Source organism: Rhinolophus sinicus, chromosome 6 (genome assembly GCF_057876585.1).
Source record: "Rhinolophus sinicus isolate RSI-liver-muscle chromosome 6, RSI-T2T, whole genome shotgun sequence".
NCBI lineage: Eukaryota > Metazoa > Chordata > Mammalia > Chiroptera > Rhinolophidae > Rhinolophus > Rhinolophus sinicus.
Window position 1 is genome coordinate 68,383,634 of NC_142506.1, and position 16,630 is coordinate 68,400,263.

Consider the following 16,630-nt stretch of genomic DNA (forward strand, 5'->3'; position numbering starts at 1 on the left):
CCGGGTGACCAGTGAAGTGGTGGAGCTGATGTGGACCCTGGTGACCTGAGTCCAAACCGACACCACAAACCCTGAGCTGAACTGCGCTGTGCTCGGAGGTTAAGGCCCATGAAGAGACCCTCCCGTTACAGAACCTAGGGCTAGAAGGGAAACAGGCGGGCCAACCAGACGTTGCTGTATTAACCTACTTGAAATATTGTACAGATTGTCCATTATATTGAGATTGATCAGAAGAGAAAGGAATCTGAAAAGGTACTCTCCTTTCAATGGAGGAAGAAAACAAGAGTTTGCAGGAACACTGGCCATATGCCATGTGCTGTAATTTAATTGTATAATATTTCAAGTAGGTTAATACAGTGTGTGGTAGACGATCTCTGTGTGATGGACAATCTGTGTATGACGGATAATCTCCATATAGTGGACAGTCTCTATATGATGAAACAGTGGCTTCTCCCTTCTTCAGGGATGTTATTTGTTCTCAGTTCCTCTTTGGTCTCTCAGACAACTTCTTTGTTTACTGACTCATCTCCAAACACCACCAGCCAGACCCTCAGACCGTCTTTGTGTCTAACCTGCTTTCCTTAGAGAAACCAGTAGGTCTCATCGATTCTAATGCACACCTCCTATCTACAGAGTGTTTCCCCTTTGTCCATCACTCACATGAAATTCGATACTTCTAAAACCAAACTCGGTATCATTACCAAGCCCTAGCCCTTACCCCCTGACCCTTTACTAAAATGAAAGGCACACCCCTAACTTGCCGAGTCACCTCTGCCGGCTCCTTCCTCGCTCATATTCAGTCATCGGAAGACTCGTAAAGGACAGTGACTCTCAGACATAACTCTCGGCGCCGACTGTCTCCACCTGTCCCTGACCCTCCTCACCTCTCATTTGGGCCGCTGACTGTTATCCCACAGAATCCTTCTGCTTTAATTTCTCTTGTGGGGAGCAAATACCCTTCCTAAACCACCACTTTCAACACATGACACCCCAACGCAATAATTCAGAAAGCCTCGTGGTCGCCCACATCAGGGCCAATCCCTCTATAATGTGATCCCGCCCTAACAACCCTACGTGACTTGCCCTAACTCCTCCGGAGGGACTCCAGCTGGCAGATCGCGTTTCTGTCCCCTCCCCATACTTCCTTAATCTCTTCACGTAGAGACGTGATCCATCCTCCAGTTTTCTCAGTCTTCTTCCATCTAAATGCCCTGATCAAATCCCATCACCTCGGAGAAGCCAGTGTTTACTGGGCCAGTCCACTTACCCTCTCATCTCTCCTTCTGATCTTATTTGTCCAAAACAACGAGCATCTCATACCCAGTCCTATGATTTCACTAACAGCTTAGATCAGGGTGCAGCAAACTAGCTGGTTGCAGGGCGAATTCAGACCTTGCCTTGTTTTTGTAAATACAGATTTATGGGAAGACAGTCACTCCCACTCATTTACCTGCTGTCTAAGGTTGTACCGGGTAGTGACAGCAGAGACCTCTCGGCCCCCAAAGCCTGAAATTACTACCCTTTGTTTTTGTGCCTTAACACTGAGCACGGAGCAGAGGTTTCCTGTGAAACCTTGACACTGAAGAAAGTGAAAATGCTGTCGAGAAGCCAGCACGAAGGAAACCTCACTTTAAGCTCTATACAAGGACCATTTCTCAGGCTCCTAAGACTGGGGGACATAAGAGCATGGGCTTAGAGCAGAGGGGAGCCTGGGCATCTGGTCAGGGTGGCAGCACGTCTGATGATAAGCAGATGCCGTGAGCCAGCTCCACCAAAAGGCCGCGCCCGCACAGCGCTGACGGAGCAGCGCTCTTCAAAGGGCTGAATATATTACTTCTCACGCTATAGGCCTTTGCAGTCAGCCCCCAGGGCACTTTCCCAATCTCGGCCTCATCCTAGGCCAGTCTGGAAGGTCTCGTGGCAGGTGGAGCAAAGGCTCAAACCTGGGTTCCGTGGGTCCTGGCGACATGTTCCTTCCACACCCTCTGGAACCCCATCGCTCCTTACGGGGCCCACCCTAGGCCGGCCAGGTTGCCCTGGCTTCTGCTCACTGCTGGCTGACACCAGGCCTCTTCTGTGTCACCGCCAGCAGGACCTGTGAATGCAGCTGGGTAGAGCACGCAGAAATGGCGCATGGCGGGCCCGTCCGACCTGGCACGTGGTTTTGTGTCCTCATGCTTATTTGCAGCAGGGTGTCCCCAAAGAATAACCCATTTCCTTCATGTTACTAAGTGAGAAGAAAGGATGAAAATGCCAACACGCTCTTGAAACAGAAAATCACAACCACAGACGCCTAAGTATCATCAGCCACAACCACGTTTCCTGTTCAGTTATTTGCCGCGGATTTGTTTTTGCAGAGAAAGGTGGCCAGCATGTTTACACAGCCATCGCGGAGGAGCCAGTGCCCACTGAATCTGTGTTGTCCGTCGGTTAGGAAAAGACAGCTATGGCTTCCTTGCAGTGCTTAGCGGCAGTCGCCCCGGGACGACCTGAAGACCCACCACTGCAGCTCAGGGAGACCCCCACACGTCTGTCCCTTGGGGAAGGAAGAAAATGCCTGAATACGCAGTGAAATTATATGACTATAACATGCTTTTCGCAAATGACACAAAATTATGTGACTGATGTTTCTGAATACCACTACTTACTTCATCCACTACCACGATTTTCACGCTGCAGAGTTGTACAGAGCTCTGTTTTATGATATCCAGGAGTCTCCCAGGAGTTGCTATGATCACCTGAATAAAAGAGAAAAAGCAAATAAGATTAGATTAACGCCCTCCTTCTGTCCCTCCCTCCCTTCCTCTCTCCCACCTTCCCACACTTACTGAGTGGTTAATATGTACCAGACACTGTGTTAAGGACTCGGAATTCAATGATGAATGTCAGACACATCTGCTCTCATGAAACTCATAATACAAAGGAAGAAACAGATGGAACAAATACATGCTCATGAGCTCAGTCATGTACGCAATAAATGGGGACTCTTTCCAGTCCTCGCCAACATCGAAGCTAAACCCTCTATGAGTCCTGGGAGTAAGCAGGGCGTGGGCAGGTCCAGGCAGAGCGAAGAGCATCCATGACCACGCTGTGCTGACAGGCCACCGAGGGAGGAGGGGAAGGGCCCAGGGCGAAGCTGACACCTCAGCAGGGCCAGACCAGAAGGGCCAGCAGGCAGCTGACCACCACTGGCTCTGTGAACCAGTGCAAATTCCTTAACCTCTCTGGGCCTATTTCATTTTTACGTTAAGAGGTTGGGCACCGAGATTTCTAAGGTTGCTTAGTTTTATAATATGCTCGTTGAAGTAGTGATTAAAAATGGGGGCTCTTTAGTCAAACAGACCTCGGTAGCATCCCGTAAGGGTGTGAGTCTCTGTTCTCTCCTCGATAACATGGGAATGACGATGATTATTGTGAGGGTTAGATGAGGCTGCCTGGCATAGAGCACAGAGAGTTACAAATGACCTAACACATTCAGTTCATTCCAGTTTTCAAGTTCACACCAACCCAGTGGTAAGACCACTGAGGGTGGTAAAATTTCAGGGTTCTGAGGGCCGGTAGCCACAGAACTCGAGGGCTCTGTTTCCGTACTGAATTCAGAAATAGCAGCACCTTTTAAACACTGAGTTCACCCTTTCTGTTCCCTTTTCTCCCTCAGCTGGTTTAGGAGACATAAACTTCTCTCTCACTCTCCTAAAGCTCCGCCTTGAACGTTAACACCGGTAACTTCACAAAGTCCGAGGTTAATCGAAATGTCCACCTTCGCCTTGAACAGTCAGGGCCAGCGCTTTAACGCCAGTCACAGCTTTCCTGCGTTTCTACACTACTGTCCCTCAGCCAGTATTTCACTCCAATTAAAAAAAACCAAAAACCCCGAGATTGGTCATGGTTCCAACTGTTATTCAGTCAATGGTTACGATTTTCTTTGTTCGCCACCGCACACCAAGGAAGGGTTAGGGCAGATGTGATGATTAAAGGAGAGCGTGCATGTGAGGCCATCCAACACTGTCTGGCGTACAACAGGCACTCAATACACGTGCTCCTTTTAGTTCCTATATGAAAAACATTACAAAATGACCCTGACGTGGCCAGAATTGAAAGGCCACCTAAAAGCACGGGCAAAATGTCCTCAAGGAGAAAACGCCTCGGCCCCGCATTGCTTTTCACAGGCATTCCGTGGGACTGGTGCTCACCTTCACGTGCTGCTGCTGCAAGCGATGCAGCTGGGGGGGCAGGGGCAAACCCCCCACCAGAAGCGCCGTTTTCATGCGCGGCAGACCTCTCATCAGCTCTTTGGCTTGGCTCTCTATCTGGATGGCTAGTTCTCTGGTTGGGGTCAGAATGACTGCAGATGGAGCGGTGCTCTGCAGACAGAAAAACAAGTGGAACAACACCAGCACTTCTTTCCTGAGGATACGGACGAATCTTCAAAGAGATTCCGGCAGCATTTCCATTTTAACGCGTTCCCATCAGCCCACCTGGAAATGAGCCCTCTGGCCTTTCCTGCTCATGGCAGATTTTGCCTCCAAAACCCACCATAAATGGAACCCACATCTTACATAACACGGTATACAATGAAAGGTAAAAATCGGGGCCCGAGGGAGGCGTCTGCAACGACCAAAGTGGGAACACGGAAGGTTTGCTCCTAGTCACCGAGACTCGGAGACCTCCAGCCATTCTCCCCGGGTCGCCCTGAAGACCCGGGTCAAGCTGGGTATTCCAAACCCCTGAACCCCTGATCCCCCACTCTTGGCTCTTCTGTACACTCCCTTCCTCCTTCATCCTGGTAACTTACTTACATGAACATCCTGCCCTATAGCTGTTTTGGTCCTCGGGTGAATTTCACTGGTCTTGAACACGTGCTTTCTTTTATTTTTTCCTCATATTATCTCCTACTACTCTTTAGCTTTCCCAGTTTGCCTCCTTTATCTTTCCTCTCTTTGCCTACATTGTTCACTCCTTGCCAGACCCCATACCTCACAAGCATGTAAGTACTCACAGTGTGTTGCGTACGGCAGGGTTTAAATCCCTCGTGAAGATTCTCGTGATCCGTACGCAACGTGTTAAACTAATTGTGTGTGAGAGTGCTCTGTACACTGCAAATGAACAAGTGAGGGAAGGTAGTACTATTTTAAGATGAACCACGGATCACATTTAAGGGTAGACTAGGAAACTACAATAGTGTTCCAACTTTGGTATAAGCCAGTTGTTTTCAAAATATAAGATCTAAGAGGCTAAACTGACATAAAAACACTGTAGCTTATCAGGTCAGCAGGATTACACACTCCCTCCAATTAAAAACTTACTCCTTTCATAGAAAATTTGTTAGAAAGAAAACATTTTCTAAGAAAAGCAGTTTTTGAGAGCTGCAGTGAAGATCTTTGGTTCGATATAATAACAGAAGAATTCCCTAAACCTACGCTTTTCAGACATACTATTATATCATAAGTGTTCAGTTTCGGTTTAACATCGGTGAGTGTGAAACTTGGTAAATATCCCACTCGTTTCTGAGACCGATACATTTGCACACTAACTTACCTCGAATAAAGCTCGGACGATAACAGGAAGGAGAAAGGCAGCCGTCTTTCCGGAGCCGGTGTCGGCACTGGCCAGAATGTCCCGTCCCAGGAGGCCCACGGGGGTCATCTGCATTTGGATGGGGGTTGGGACTTCATAGCCACACTCCTTCAAGTTGAGGTTTAAGGCCTCAGGAAAAGCACAATGCTCAAAGTCAATGATAGGCCTGGGGACACCTTGCCCTTGAACTGAAATACCTAGCTGCTGTTTAAGATTCTCCACCTGCTCTTCCTGAAGGCTCGAGATGAATGGGTGCTCTTTGTACACGTAGCGAGCCTCAAACGGGGCCTCGGGCTGAGAGCCAGCTCCCTGCGGATGGCTGCGCCCCGATGTCTCTTCCTTTCCCTTAACCTGCAGAAGGTGTTTCGCTTTGCACTCCAAGCTGCACACATCCTCATCTGTCTTATCACAGATGTACTCTCCGTAGCGGCCGCAGACAACACACACAGGCTCCCCAGGCTCTGCCCAGCGCTGTGATTTAGAAAAGGACTTAACAGGCTCTTCAGAGGGGTCGCCGTCCTCGGCGCTCTGCTCAGGTCCCACCACACAGACCTTGGCCACCTGGCCCTCTGGACTGGGGCAGGCGCAGGAGCGTGGTTCGGCGCCCGGCCCGTCTGCTTCTGGGGCCCCTTCTGTAATGACGGGGTCCCCCGGATCACTGCTGCCTTCGTCCGGCGGGCCGTCTCCTGCTTCTGGTTTCATTCTCTTAGCTGCACAACTTCCGCCATCATCATGAGCACCCCTCCTGAGTTTGAGAGATCTTGGAACAAACATCCTTCGATCGTCTGTGGAGGAAATTGTATAATGAGATTCATTTCACCCTCAGTCAAGTTCAAGCATAAAGCACCACATGGTTATCCTGGAGTCGGCCTAGTGGCCCTGGGCTCCGCCTCAAGGAATAGAGAAGAATCAGGGCACTCCCTCCATCAAACTTCTCTTCCATTGACTAATTTCCTCTGCTGAAAACACAAAATCCCTGGCGTGCGTGCTCACACACACACACACACACACACACACACACACACACACGGTGAAACACTACACACCGCTTCACATAACCTACTCCTGCTTACTACCTGCACTATGAAAATTCAGAAATTCTGGAGTAATTCCGATTATTTTCACAAAAGAAAACAGGAGGAATACTTCACAGTGGAATCTTTAAAATCCAAACCACAAAGCATAGAAAAACATGCCACCTGGATATAGCAAGTAACACCTAGAGTGCTTATGACGTCCCAGGCCCGTGCTCAGGGCTCAGACCTTCGCAGGCTTGTAAAGCTGGGGGTACCCCCCCCCCATAAACAGGGCTGTATTATTGGGCTGCACTATGTATTGCAGCCTCACTTCCACGGAGGGAACTCGGCCGCCACGTCCCGCTCACACCGGCCTCACGTGCCAGGGCGCAGGCGCCGTGGCTCCGGAGTGCAAGCCCGGCCACAGCTGTACCTGTTCACACCAATGTTGGTGCAAAGGGCAGTGGCTGGGAAAGGAGTCTTTTAACCTTAACCCAACTTTGGGACCATCGAATACACTCATGAACATTTTTCTCAAGGAGAATTCCTGGCACAAGCTGCTCGACTCCACTGCACCGGACGCATCCCAACAAAAACGCAACGAGGGTCTAGAACGACGGTCCCTACACGTCCGGCTCCGACAACGTCCCGGAGGCCGGACGAGCGGCTCTACGGGGGCAGAAGAGCTGGGAACGCAAAGGCCTCCAAGGGCGAGACGGAGCCAGCTTGGAGGTCCCCACTTGTCGCCGTCGCCCCCCACGCCCCCACCCCCCGCGAGCCCGGACCTTCGCTCGGGGGCGCCCCTCACTCCCGCCAGCGGCTCCGCACCCAGGGCGCGTGCGCGTCACGGCGGCCCGGCACCCAGAGCGCGTGCGCGTCACGGCGGCCCGGCACCCAGGGCGCGTGCGCGTCACGGCGGCACGGTACCCAGGGCGCGTGCGTGTCACGGCGCTGCTAGGAGACAGGACGGACGGGCCCATCCTCCCGCCGGAGTCCGGGAGGCCTGAGCCGCCGAACACGCCGCGCGCGCTGCCGCGCGGAGCCGACTCCCCGCCAGGCGACGGGCCGGGCTTCTAGCCGAGAGGCCCACGCCGGATCGGCCTCACCGTGGCTGGAAGGGACGCAGGGTCCGCTTCTCCGGGTTTTGGGAGGAGCCGCGGCGCGCCCTAGAGCGATGGGGAAGGCGGAGCCACCGCGGGAGGCGGAGCTCGGCGGGGGGGCGGGGCCCGGGGGCTCCGCGCTGTCCACGCCCCCTTCCCGGCTCTGGGCTGGAGGGAAGGTTCCCAGCGGCTCTGAGGCTGGGACGCGGTGCAGTGGGGGCGGGGGGAACGGGGGCGGGGGTCCTCTTGGCAGAATTGACGCGAGCGCTTGAGCCCGGACCGTGAAACAGAGTCAGACCGGCCCAAAGGACGGAAGGGGCGGCGCCGGGCCTGGCACACTCACAAAGGGGCAGTTCGAGTGGAGGGGACAGGCACAGGCCCCGGAGGCCTGGACACCCATCCCGCTGTCAGCGGGCAGGATGACTCTAAAATTAAACCGAGTAGTTCCATGTGGCATATAGATATACTGGATGGCATTTCCACCACTGCCACACCCCACGCCGACACCAAGAAGAAAATAACACAGTCCCGGTTCTTGGTCCCTCCCTGCTGGTTGACATTCCTCTGCTGTGCAGCCTCCGGAGCCACTGTTCCCAACAGCTTGTGCGGAAGTGATGCGGCTGGGGAGGGAGCAGAGGTGGATGACTGACATGTTTTCGGGTGTCTTTCGTATTTCAAAATATTTCAGTCTAATAATTGATGCATATGATACATTGAATATATAAATTTTAAAGCACGCTAATAAAGTGATTAACCCCGTATCTGCGCATCTCTTGGATTCTGCTTCTTCCCTCAACCACTATCCTGAATTTTGTTTGTCTCTCCTTGCTGTCTTTAATAGTTTTATCATAGTTGGATACATTCCTAAATGATACATTGTTTCATTTATCTTCTTTTTTGAGCTTTGTAAAAATAACATGCATATAGCCTTGTGGGATTTGCGTTTATCATTCAACATTTGTTTCTCTGACTCATCTAAGCTAAGTGTAAGCAGGTAGAACATTGTGGGTTTGTCAAGTAGTTTGTGTATAGTTGTTGATCCATTTTTCTGTGGATGCTTGAGTGTCCCCAGTATTTTGTTATTAGTGGCCAATTCACCATGAACCTAATGAAATTTGAGCAACAGGGCCCCTCCCTCCCATGAGTCTCTTGGCAACGTGTTCACAAGGTCATATATTTTTGTAAACTCTGCAAAAGAAAGCTATTTAAACCGTGATGGATTAGGACCACTTTCTGTTCACATTCCTTCATCATTTCTCAAACTGGGTGGTGATGGGCGCAGGCATTTGGGGGCTGAGCCAAGGTGGGTTGAGTTGGGGATGCATTTACTACTTCAAGTCCAGTGGAATGTATCTATGAGGGTTGCAGTCTGTTTACATTAGGCTATTGCTTTTCAACCCAGACTGAAATGGTGCAAGGACAGTTGGCATACCAGGATGTGAACACATCCCACAGCATCCAGCACCGGAAGTGGGTGCATGCTGGGGAAGCAACAGTGAAATGTAGAGAGCTAGAAGTTAGTCTAGAAAAATTCATTAGATGTGTAAAACTGTAAGCAGAAGATCTAGTTCTGACCAACACTTAGGCAATGGAAGTTCTCAGGAATGTATTCATGATTAACGATTACAAATGAACTTGGCATTTTTCTTTCTTGTTGGGAATCACACAAAGTAAAATATACCAGACTCCCTGAGTTTGTAGGTTACAGACCTGTAACAGAAATGCATTGAGTCTGCCTGTATGTGAAGACTTTTTTTTTTACAAATATTAATTTAAAAAATGTTCAATAAACCATGCTAAAAGAAATTTCATCAGTTATTCCAATAATGTCATTTAGAGCAATTTTTTTTCCTTCCAATCCAGAATCCAGACCAAGATCTTTTTTCTTTATTTCTGCAGAATCATTTAATAATTTTTAAGTTTCATGTAATTTTTTCAATCTTTTCTTTTGTAGTTAGCCACTTTGGTGTCTTTAAAAAATCTTTGCCCTGCCAGGGGTTAAGGGGAGGACAGGATGAATAGGCAGAGCTCAGAGGACTTTTAGGGCAGTGAGAATACACTGTGTGACACTGTAACTGTGGGTACGTCGTTATACATCTATCCAAACCCACAGAATGGACGACACCAAGATTGAACCCAAAAGCACACTATGGACTCGGGTGATGATGACGTGTCAATGTAGGTTCATCAGTTGTAGCAAATGTACCATCAGGTGGGGCTGTTGGTAATGGGGGGCTGTGATGTGAGGGGGGCCAGGGGTATGTGGAAAATCTTATACTTTCCACTCAATTTTGCTGTGAAACTGAAACTGCTCTAAAAAATAACGTCTATCAAAGAAAAAAATCCTTGCCTACCCTCAAGTCAGAAAGATATTTCCTAGAATTTGAGGAGAAAGTTTTGCCTTTCACATTGAACTCATTAATCCACGGGGAACTGGTTTTGTCTGGTATGGAGTAGGGACCCATTTCCTGTTTTCCAGATGGCCAGCCAATTGTCTGAATATCCTGTATTAAGGAGACTGCGTGGTCTGCAATGCCATCTCTGGTCATCCATCAAGGTTCCCAAACACACAGGTCTGTTCTGGAGTCACCATTTCTTCCAAGTTGTCTATGCCTGTGCCAGTGCCTAAACAACAGTGTCTTCATTACTGTACCTTTGTAAGCTTTGCTGTCCTCTGGAGTTCTTCAGGAGTGTCTAGGCTGTACTCTTAGCCCTTTGCTCTTCCATATACATTTGAGAATCAATTTGTCAGTTTCCACAAAAAAGCGCCAATGTGATTATGGCTATAAATGCATTAATTCTATAGATCAACTTGGGGGGAGATGAGATGTCTACAATACTATCTTCCTGTATGTCTCTAGTTATTCAGGTTTTCTTTAATTATTTCTATAGAATTTTCGAATTTTCTCCAGAGAGGCTTGCCCTTCTTTGGTCAGAATTATTCCTAGATTCATTACAGTTTATATTATTATAAGTGGTTTTAAAAAACTTATGTTTTTGAATTGCCTGCTGGTTTCTAAAAATGAAATTAATTTTCACATATTGATATTATAATCACCTTGTTAAATGGTCTTTATATTTCTAATGTATAGATTATTTTTCATTTTCTATTTAGAGAGACACATCTTAAGTAATAACAATTTTGTTTTTCCTTTTATTTCTCTTATCTCACTATGCTGGCTACAATCTCCATTCCAGTGTTGAATAAATGTAATGACAACAGACATTCTTGTCAAGTTCCTGACTTTAAAATACGTTAATTCACATGTTTCCTCATTATGAACAATGTGTGTTGCAGGTTTTTCAAATACCCTTTATTAAATTAAGAGAGTTCTCTTTCACTCTGGATTTGCTAAAGGTTTCATCACGAATGAGTATTGGATTTTATCAAATGCTTTCTCTCTCTCTCTCTTTTTTTTTTCCCACTTTGTGAGACCAACAAAAGGCTTTCCTCCCCTAATCTATTAAAATGAAGAATAATATTTTTAACTAAAAATATATTTGTATTTATATTTTTTACATATACATTTATTGCATTGTGGCCAGAGAATAAATATGATGTTGACTCTTCAAAGTTTCCTGAGACTTGCTGTCTGAGCTAGTCTGTGGTCAGTTTTTATAAATGTTCCAACACAGAACAGAATGTTTATTTCATCAATAGATAGACGGTGCAGTGATACATTCAAATAAATCCAGCTTGGTGGTTCACACTTTCTACATTTCACATGTGCTAATCTGTATGCCTCTCACACATTAGTAGATAAACCAGCTGAATCATCCCTCATGACAGTGGTGGGTCGGTCCATTTCACCTGTAGTCCCAGAAATTTTAGTTTTGTGTATCTGGGGGCCATTTCATTTTAGAATCAATACTTGTAAAGCAAAGTGAGCATTAATATGTCATAGAACCTTAGATTTGAATGCAGTCACCAAAGTTCAAGCATAACCCCTGTCAGTCTCCATACCCACGCGGAAGGCACTGTGTGACAGCAAGCAGCCTGCCACATCACCAAGTGACTTATGGAATGCTTTTAGAGGCAGCGCGCTTCCCGCCTTACCGGGCAGCCCGGTTCTTCACTGGAGACCTCTGCTTGATTGTAATTACCCTTCATTAGGCTCGCTAGAAGGCCAGGCATTATGCAAAGCATTTCACAAACACTGTTATGTTTAATTCTCAGTACAACCTTGATTTTATCCCCATTGTACTAGTGAAGCAACTGGCCCAAGGTCACACGGAGCCTAGTGGAAGAGCAGGAAGTAAGCCCAGGTCTGCCTCCTAAACCCACTCGATTATGCTGTCAAGTTCTTCTTTATGTTAGATCCACAACCGTGTCCCTTTAATGTTCCATCAAGGGACCTGATCCTGACCACCATTTTCAGTGTTCCAAGCATTCCCAATCCTTTGGAAACCTCCTAAATAACTCAGGCTAATATGTGTTCCAACTGTCATCAGTTTTCTCATAGAAGCTTTGGACCTTGCCATTCACGTTCTCACCTTCGGACAACTAATCGGTCTTTACACGTGTCATGCCTCCTTCTTCATGTGCAGTCTCGTGAGTTCCAACTCATTCCTGCACGTGCATTAGGCATGCTGCATGGAGCCTCGTGCTTCTCATCAAGCCCTGCGTCTTTCGGGGTTACTAAGTCTAACCTCAGAATCACGCAGCTCTCACAAGTGCCTCTACCCCTTGAATTCAGAGCTCAGATTTGGATTTCCAATTAGGTCTTCATCAGAGCACAGTCTAGTTAACCTAAACTGCAAATTCTGTTTTCTTCACAAACGTCTTCACCGACATGGTCTGATGATGGTCCTTGAATGGTGGGGCCTTGGGAAGCCTTACTGTACTCATTCCCATGGAAACCACACATGGCATTAGTAATACATTCCTGTTATGCATGATGCTTTATGGCAGGGAGGGGCAGGGAAATGTCCAGGGTGACTCACTCAGACAAGAGATGTGGAATGCATACATCCTACATGACCATTCCAGGAGTTTGCCTTAAGCCGTGTCTCAGAGCAGGAAATGCTGCAATAATGTGAGCTGACCTGTAAGTTATTCTCATGTGCTGTTGAGACATGTACAGAAATAATAATGCCTATCATTCTTCATCCCAGGGAACCTCAGCTTCACACCCATTAATTTATACCCACCGCTTACTCTTTGAATATGTGAGGCTTGGAAAACCTGCATAAATTCCCATCACAGTGAAGACCAGAAAGCACAGGGTGACAGAGTTTGGCTGCCTCCCATTTTTTTCTTTTCTTGCATCATCAAACCAGAGCACAACTAGGACCCCCTACTTTCTTCCTTTGATACCTTTACCCGATAAGTATTATGACAAAGTCTTCAAACTCCAAAAATTGAATTATTTACTCATTCAACAGATTTATGTGCTCTACCATGTAGCAGGCTGGGAATATAATGAGGAACAGGAAAAACACAGTGTCTGCCCGCACCCAAGCTTCCAGGAGTGGAGGGGAGACATTACACAGTGGGTGCTATACTCAGGGAAGTACAGATGTCATAGAAATGCATGGGGTGGACACACAAACCAGATGCGGGCTCAGGGAAATCTTCCCAGAGGAAATGATATCGGAACTGAGATCCGAAAGCTGAACAGGAATTGGGACAATTAAAACAGGAAAGAGAAGAGGAGGGAAAGGCCCTACATGAGCGTAGGGCATATCGTAGGAACTGAAAGGAGTCAGGTATTAGTCTACTTAGGTCAAGTTATGCTGCTGTAACAGGTGATCCCACAATCTCAGTGGCCTATAAAACAAAGGTTTGTTTCTCGTTCACACAGCAATGTAGAGAGAAGATTGTAGGGGGTGCTATAAAATGACTATAATGCTATAACGAGGTAGGAAGCTGAGGCAGTAATTCAGGCTAGAGCAGATGGTGGCCTGAGTTGAGGCAGTGGCAGTGGGGAGACAGAGAAGTGGACAGAATCGAGAGACACGTAGAAATTAGAGTTAACAGCTCTTCCTGATCGATTGAACATGGATCGTGAAAGAGCAGGAGTTATGGGTGACACTCACATTCAATATACACTGTGTAGCTTCATACTAACCACAAAACAACATGGAGATAAAAGCTTTTCAAGTGATGACTTTAACACAATAGCGTGATAAATATTTTATTGCTGATAATCTTAGAAATGTCTTCCTACATCATAGAATTTATGATCTCAGTAATCAATATTATTCTTTCGGTCCAACCTCCTGGCACGGATATATTCATGGAAGTACATCGTTCTCGACAGTGAAGCTGCCAGGATGTCAAATTAGGAGATGCCTTGTTAAGACCAGGTCTAGTTTACAGCTCTATGTTTCTCCTAAAACTGAGACTTACAAAGATGTCATGGACAGTTAGGAAAAATAGATGGATACTGAGCTACAGAGTCTACTTTTGTAAACCTTAGCAAAGTGAGGCACATACGGGGTTCACTAGATTCAACCTCGCAGAAGACACCATATGAGAGCTAAGATCGTTAGGACATTTAGAAACCTGGTGCCAATATGGCATTTTCCAGAGGAAATTGAAACTGGATCCCTACCTCATGCCTTACACAAAAATTAACTCCAAATGGACAGACTCAAATGTAAGAGCTAAAGTTTTAAAACTCTTAGAAGAAGACATAGGAATAATCTTCCTGGCCTTGGGTTAGGCAGAACCTTCTAGATATAACACCCAAGGCACAAGCATCAAAAGAAAAAATAGAGACATTTAAAACTTTGGTGCTAGAAATCATGCCATCAAGAAAATGAAGACAACCCACAGAACGCGAGAAATGATTTGGAATTCATGTCTGATAAGGTTATCCAGAATAAAGAACTCTTACAACTCAACAACGAAAAGAAAAATCACCCAATTTTTAAAAGGGCAAAGGATCTGAATAGACATTTCTCCAAAGAAGACATACAAATAGCCAACAAACACATGCCAAGGTGCTCAACATCACTAGTCATCAGGGAAATGCAAATCAAAACCACCATGAGATACTACCTCACACCAACTAGGATGGACATTTTAAAAAAAAGAGAGAGAGATACAATAACAAGCGCTGACAGGATGGGAGAAACTGGAACCTCCATACATGCTGATCGAAATGATAAATAGCCATTTTGGAAAACAGTCACAGAATTACCATATGACCCAGAAATTCCACTCCTAGATCTCAAGAGAGAGAACTGAAAACAGATGTTCAAACAAAAACTTGTACATGAGTATTTATAGAAGTGTTATTTATGATAGGGAGTAGAAACAACGTAGTGTTCATTACAAATAGATAAACTAAATGTGGTCCATCCACACAATGGAATATTATTCAGCGATCAAAACTTAAGTACTGATACACGCTACAACATGCAACTTGAAAACATTAAGTTTAGTGAAAGAGGTCAGTCACAAAAGACCACATATTGTGATTCCACTTATGATATATGAAATGTCCAAAGCAGGCAAATCTGTGGAGACAGTATTAGTGGTTGTCTAGGGCTGAGTGGGGGAAGGGGTAGGAAAAATGGGGAGTGACTGCCAATGGGTTTCTTTCTGAGGTGATGAAATGTTCTAAAATTACATTGTTGTGATGGTTATACAACCCAGTAAACATACTGAAAAACATTGAATTGTACACTTGGACTGGGTTAATTGTATTGTAGGTGGATCTCAATAAAACTTTTAAATAAAGATTTTAAAGGTGCTATTTCTGAACGGTGGACTTATGTTGATTTTTAAAAAAAACTTTATTGGGGAATATTGGGGAACTGTGTTTTTGCAGGACCCATCAGTCATTGTCCTTCAATCTAGTTGTGGAGGGCGCAGCTCACTGGCCCATGTGGGAATCAAACCGGCAACCCTGTTATTCAGAGCTCGAGCTCCAACCAGCTGAGCCATCTGGCTGCCCCATGTTGATTTTTATCTTTTTGTTCATCTATGTCTTCCACAGTGAACAAGTGTTTCTAGTTGTAAGAGAAAAGAAACAATGTTATTGGTTTAAATCCTGTATTTCAACAAGATAACTTCTTCGAATTAAGTGCAGAGCTCTCTGGGTTTAAGACCATTAAGTTAAATAATTGTCCCTATTATAAGAAAATGCTCTGTATCCCTGGCCATTTCCTGCATCTCCTATTGTTCTCTACTGTAAAATAGAGGAAGTTTTTTTTTTTTTTTCCCTTCAAATAATAAAATCTGTGGGTGGTTCTACTTTTTTCATTTTCTGTGGTGATTCATTTCAGGCTGAATGCCTTTCCGTTTTCGATTTTTCATTGTCTGCGGCCTTGCCGGAACCTTCTGCACTTTAGAAATCTTAATTTGGGTGGAAATACATTCAGTGCGGTTTCACAAATTGAGTTTAATACTTTCATCCACTTCAGCCGACGGTGTTCTTGCTCCATCCCTCAGCCCATGACCAGGTACCATTTGGTTATAATCCCTTAACAATGATAAATGGAAGCAACAAGGGATACCTGATGCAAAACAAAATATCTTAAATTTCAATTTGACAATATAATAATATACTGTGGGAATGAAAATGATCGTGTTGGATTATAAATTGTCTGAAACATTATATAAAAGTATTACAAAGAACTGGGGATTTTCTCTTTATTATAGCATACGTTAATATGCTATAATAATTACTTTATTGCAGGTGGGTGGATTAATCAGTATTGGATTAATTTGGTGTAAGGAAATTAAGGTTTCTATATGTAGGCAAGTATCAATTTGTATGTCTATAATTTCTTAATGTGAGGGGGAAAACCTATACATTTAGCCTCAGAAGTATTTTGAGTAGAGAGAAATGGTAGTATTTTTCTTTTAGGAGCCAAATTGTAATTCTAAAAATGTATAAATAAAATGAATGGAAAAATTGCATCTTTCCTGTACAGACTGTAGCTGCATGTAACCATTAGTTATAGAGATATTCTGGCTAAGTG

The 16,630-nt window shown here is 45.7% G+C and overlaps 1 protein-coding gene across 21 annotated transcripts in view; it reads right to left on the bottom strand.

Moving 5' to 3' along the window:
• DDX59 (DEAD-box helicase 59) overlaps nt 1-16,630 on the bottom strand; it is a 44,803-nt gene that overhangs the window by 10,496 nt on the left and 17,677 nt on the right. For 17 of the 21 annotated variants that reach the window (XR_016021599.1, XR_016021598.1, XR_016021605.1 and 14 more), the window contains 3 exons: nt 5,539-6,362; nt 4,194-4,364; nt 2,649-2,738 (listed from right to left, as the gene is read on the bottom strand). Coding sequence is in view for 7 of the 21 variants with exons in the window: in XM_019750895.3 (XP_019606454.3) it covers nt 2,649-2,738; nt 4,194-4,364; nt 5,539-6,351 (1,074 nt within the window). In the remaining 14 variants the exon portion in view is untranslated. Of the gene's footprint in view, nt 1-2,648; nt 2,739-4,193; nt 4,365-5,538; nt 6,363-6,776; nt 6,995-7,026; nt 7,665-7,699; nt 7,892-16,630 lie in introns of those variants that run through there. The other 4 variants (XM_074317090.2, XM_074317088.2, XM_019750897.3 and 1 more) reach the window with 4 other exon arrangements.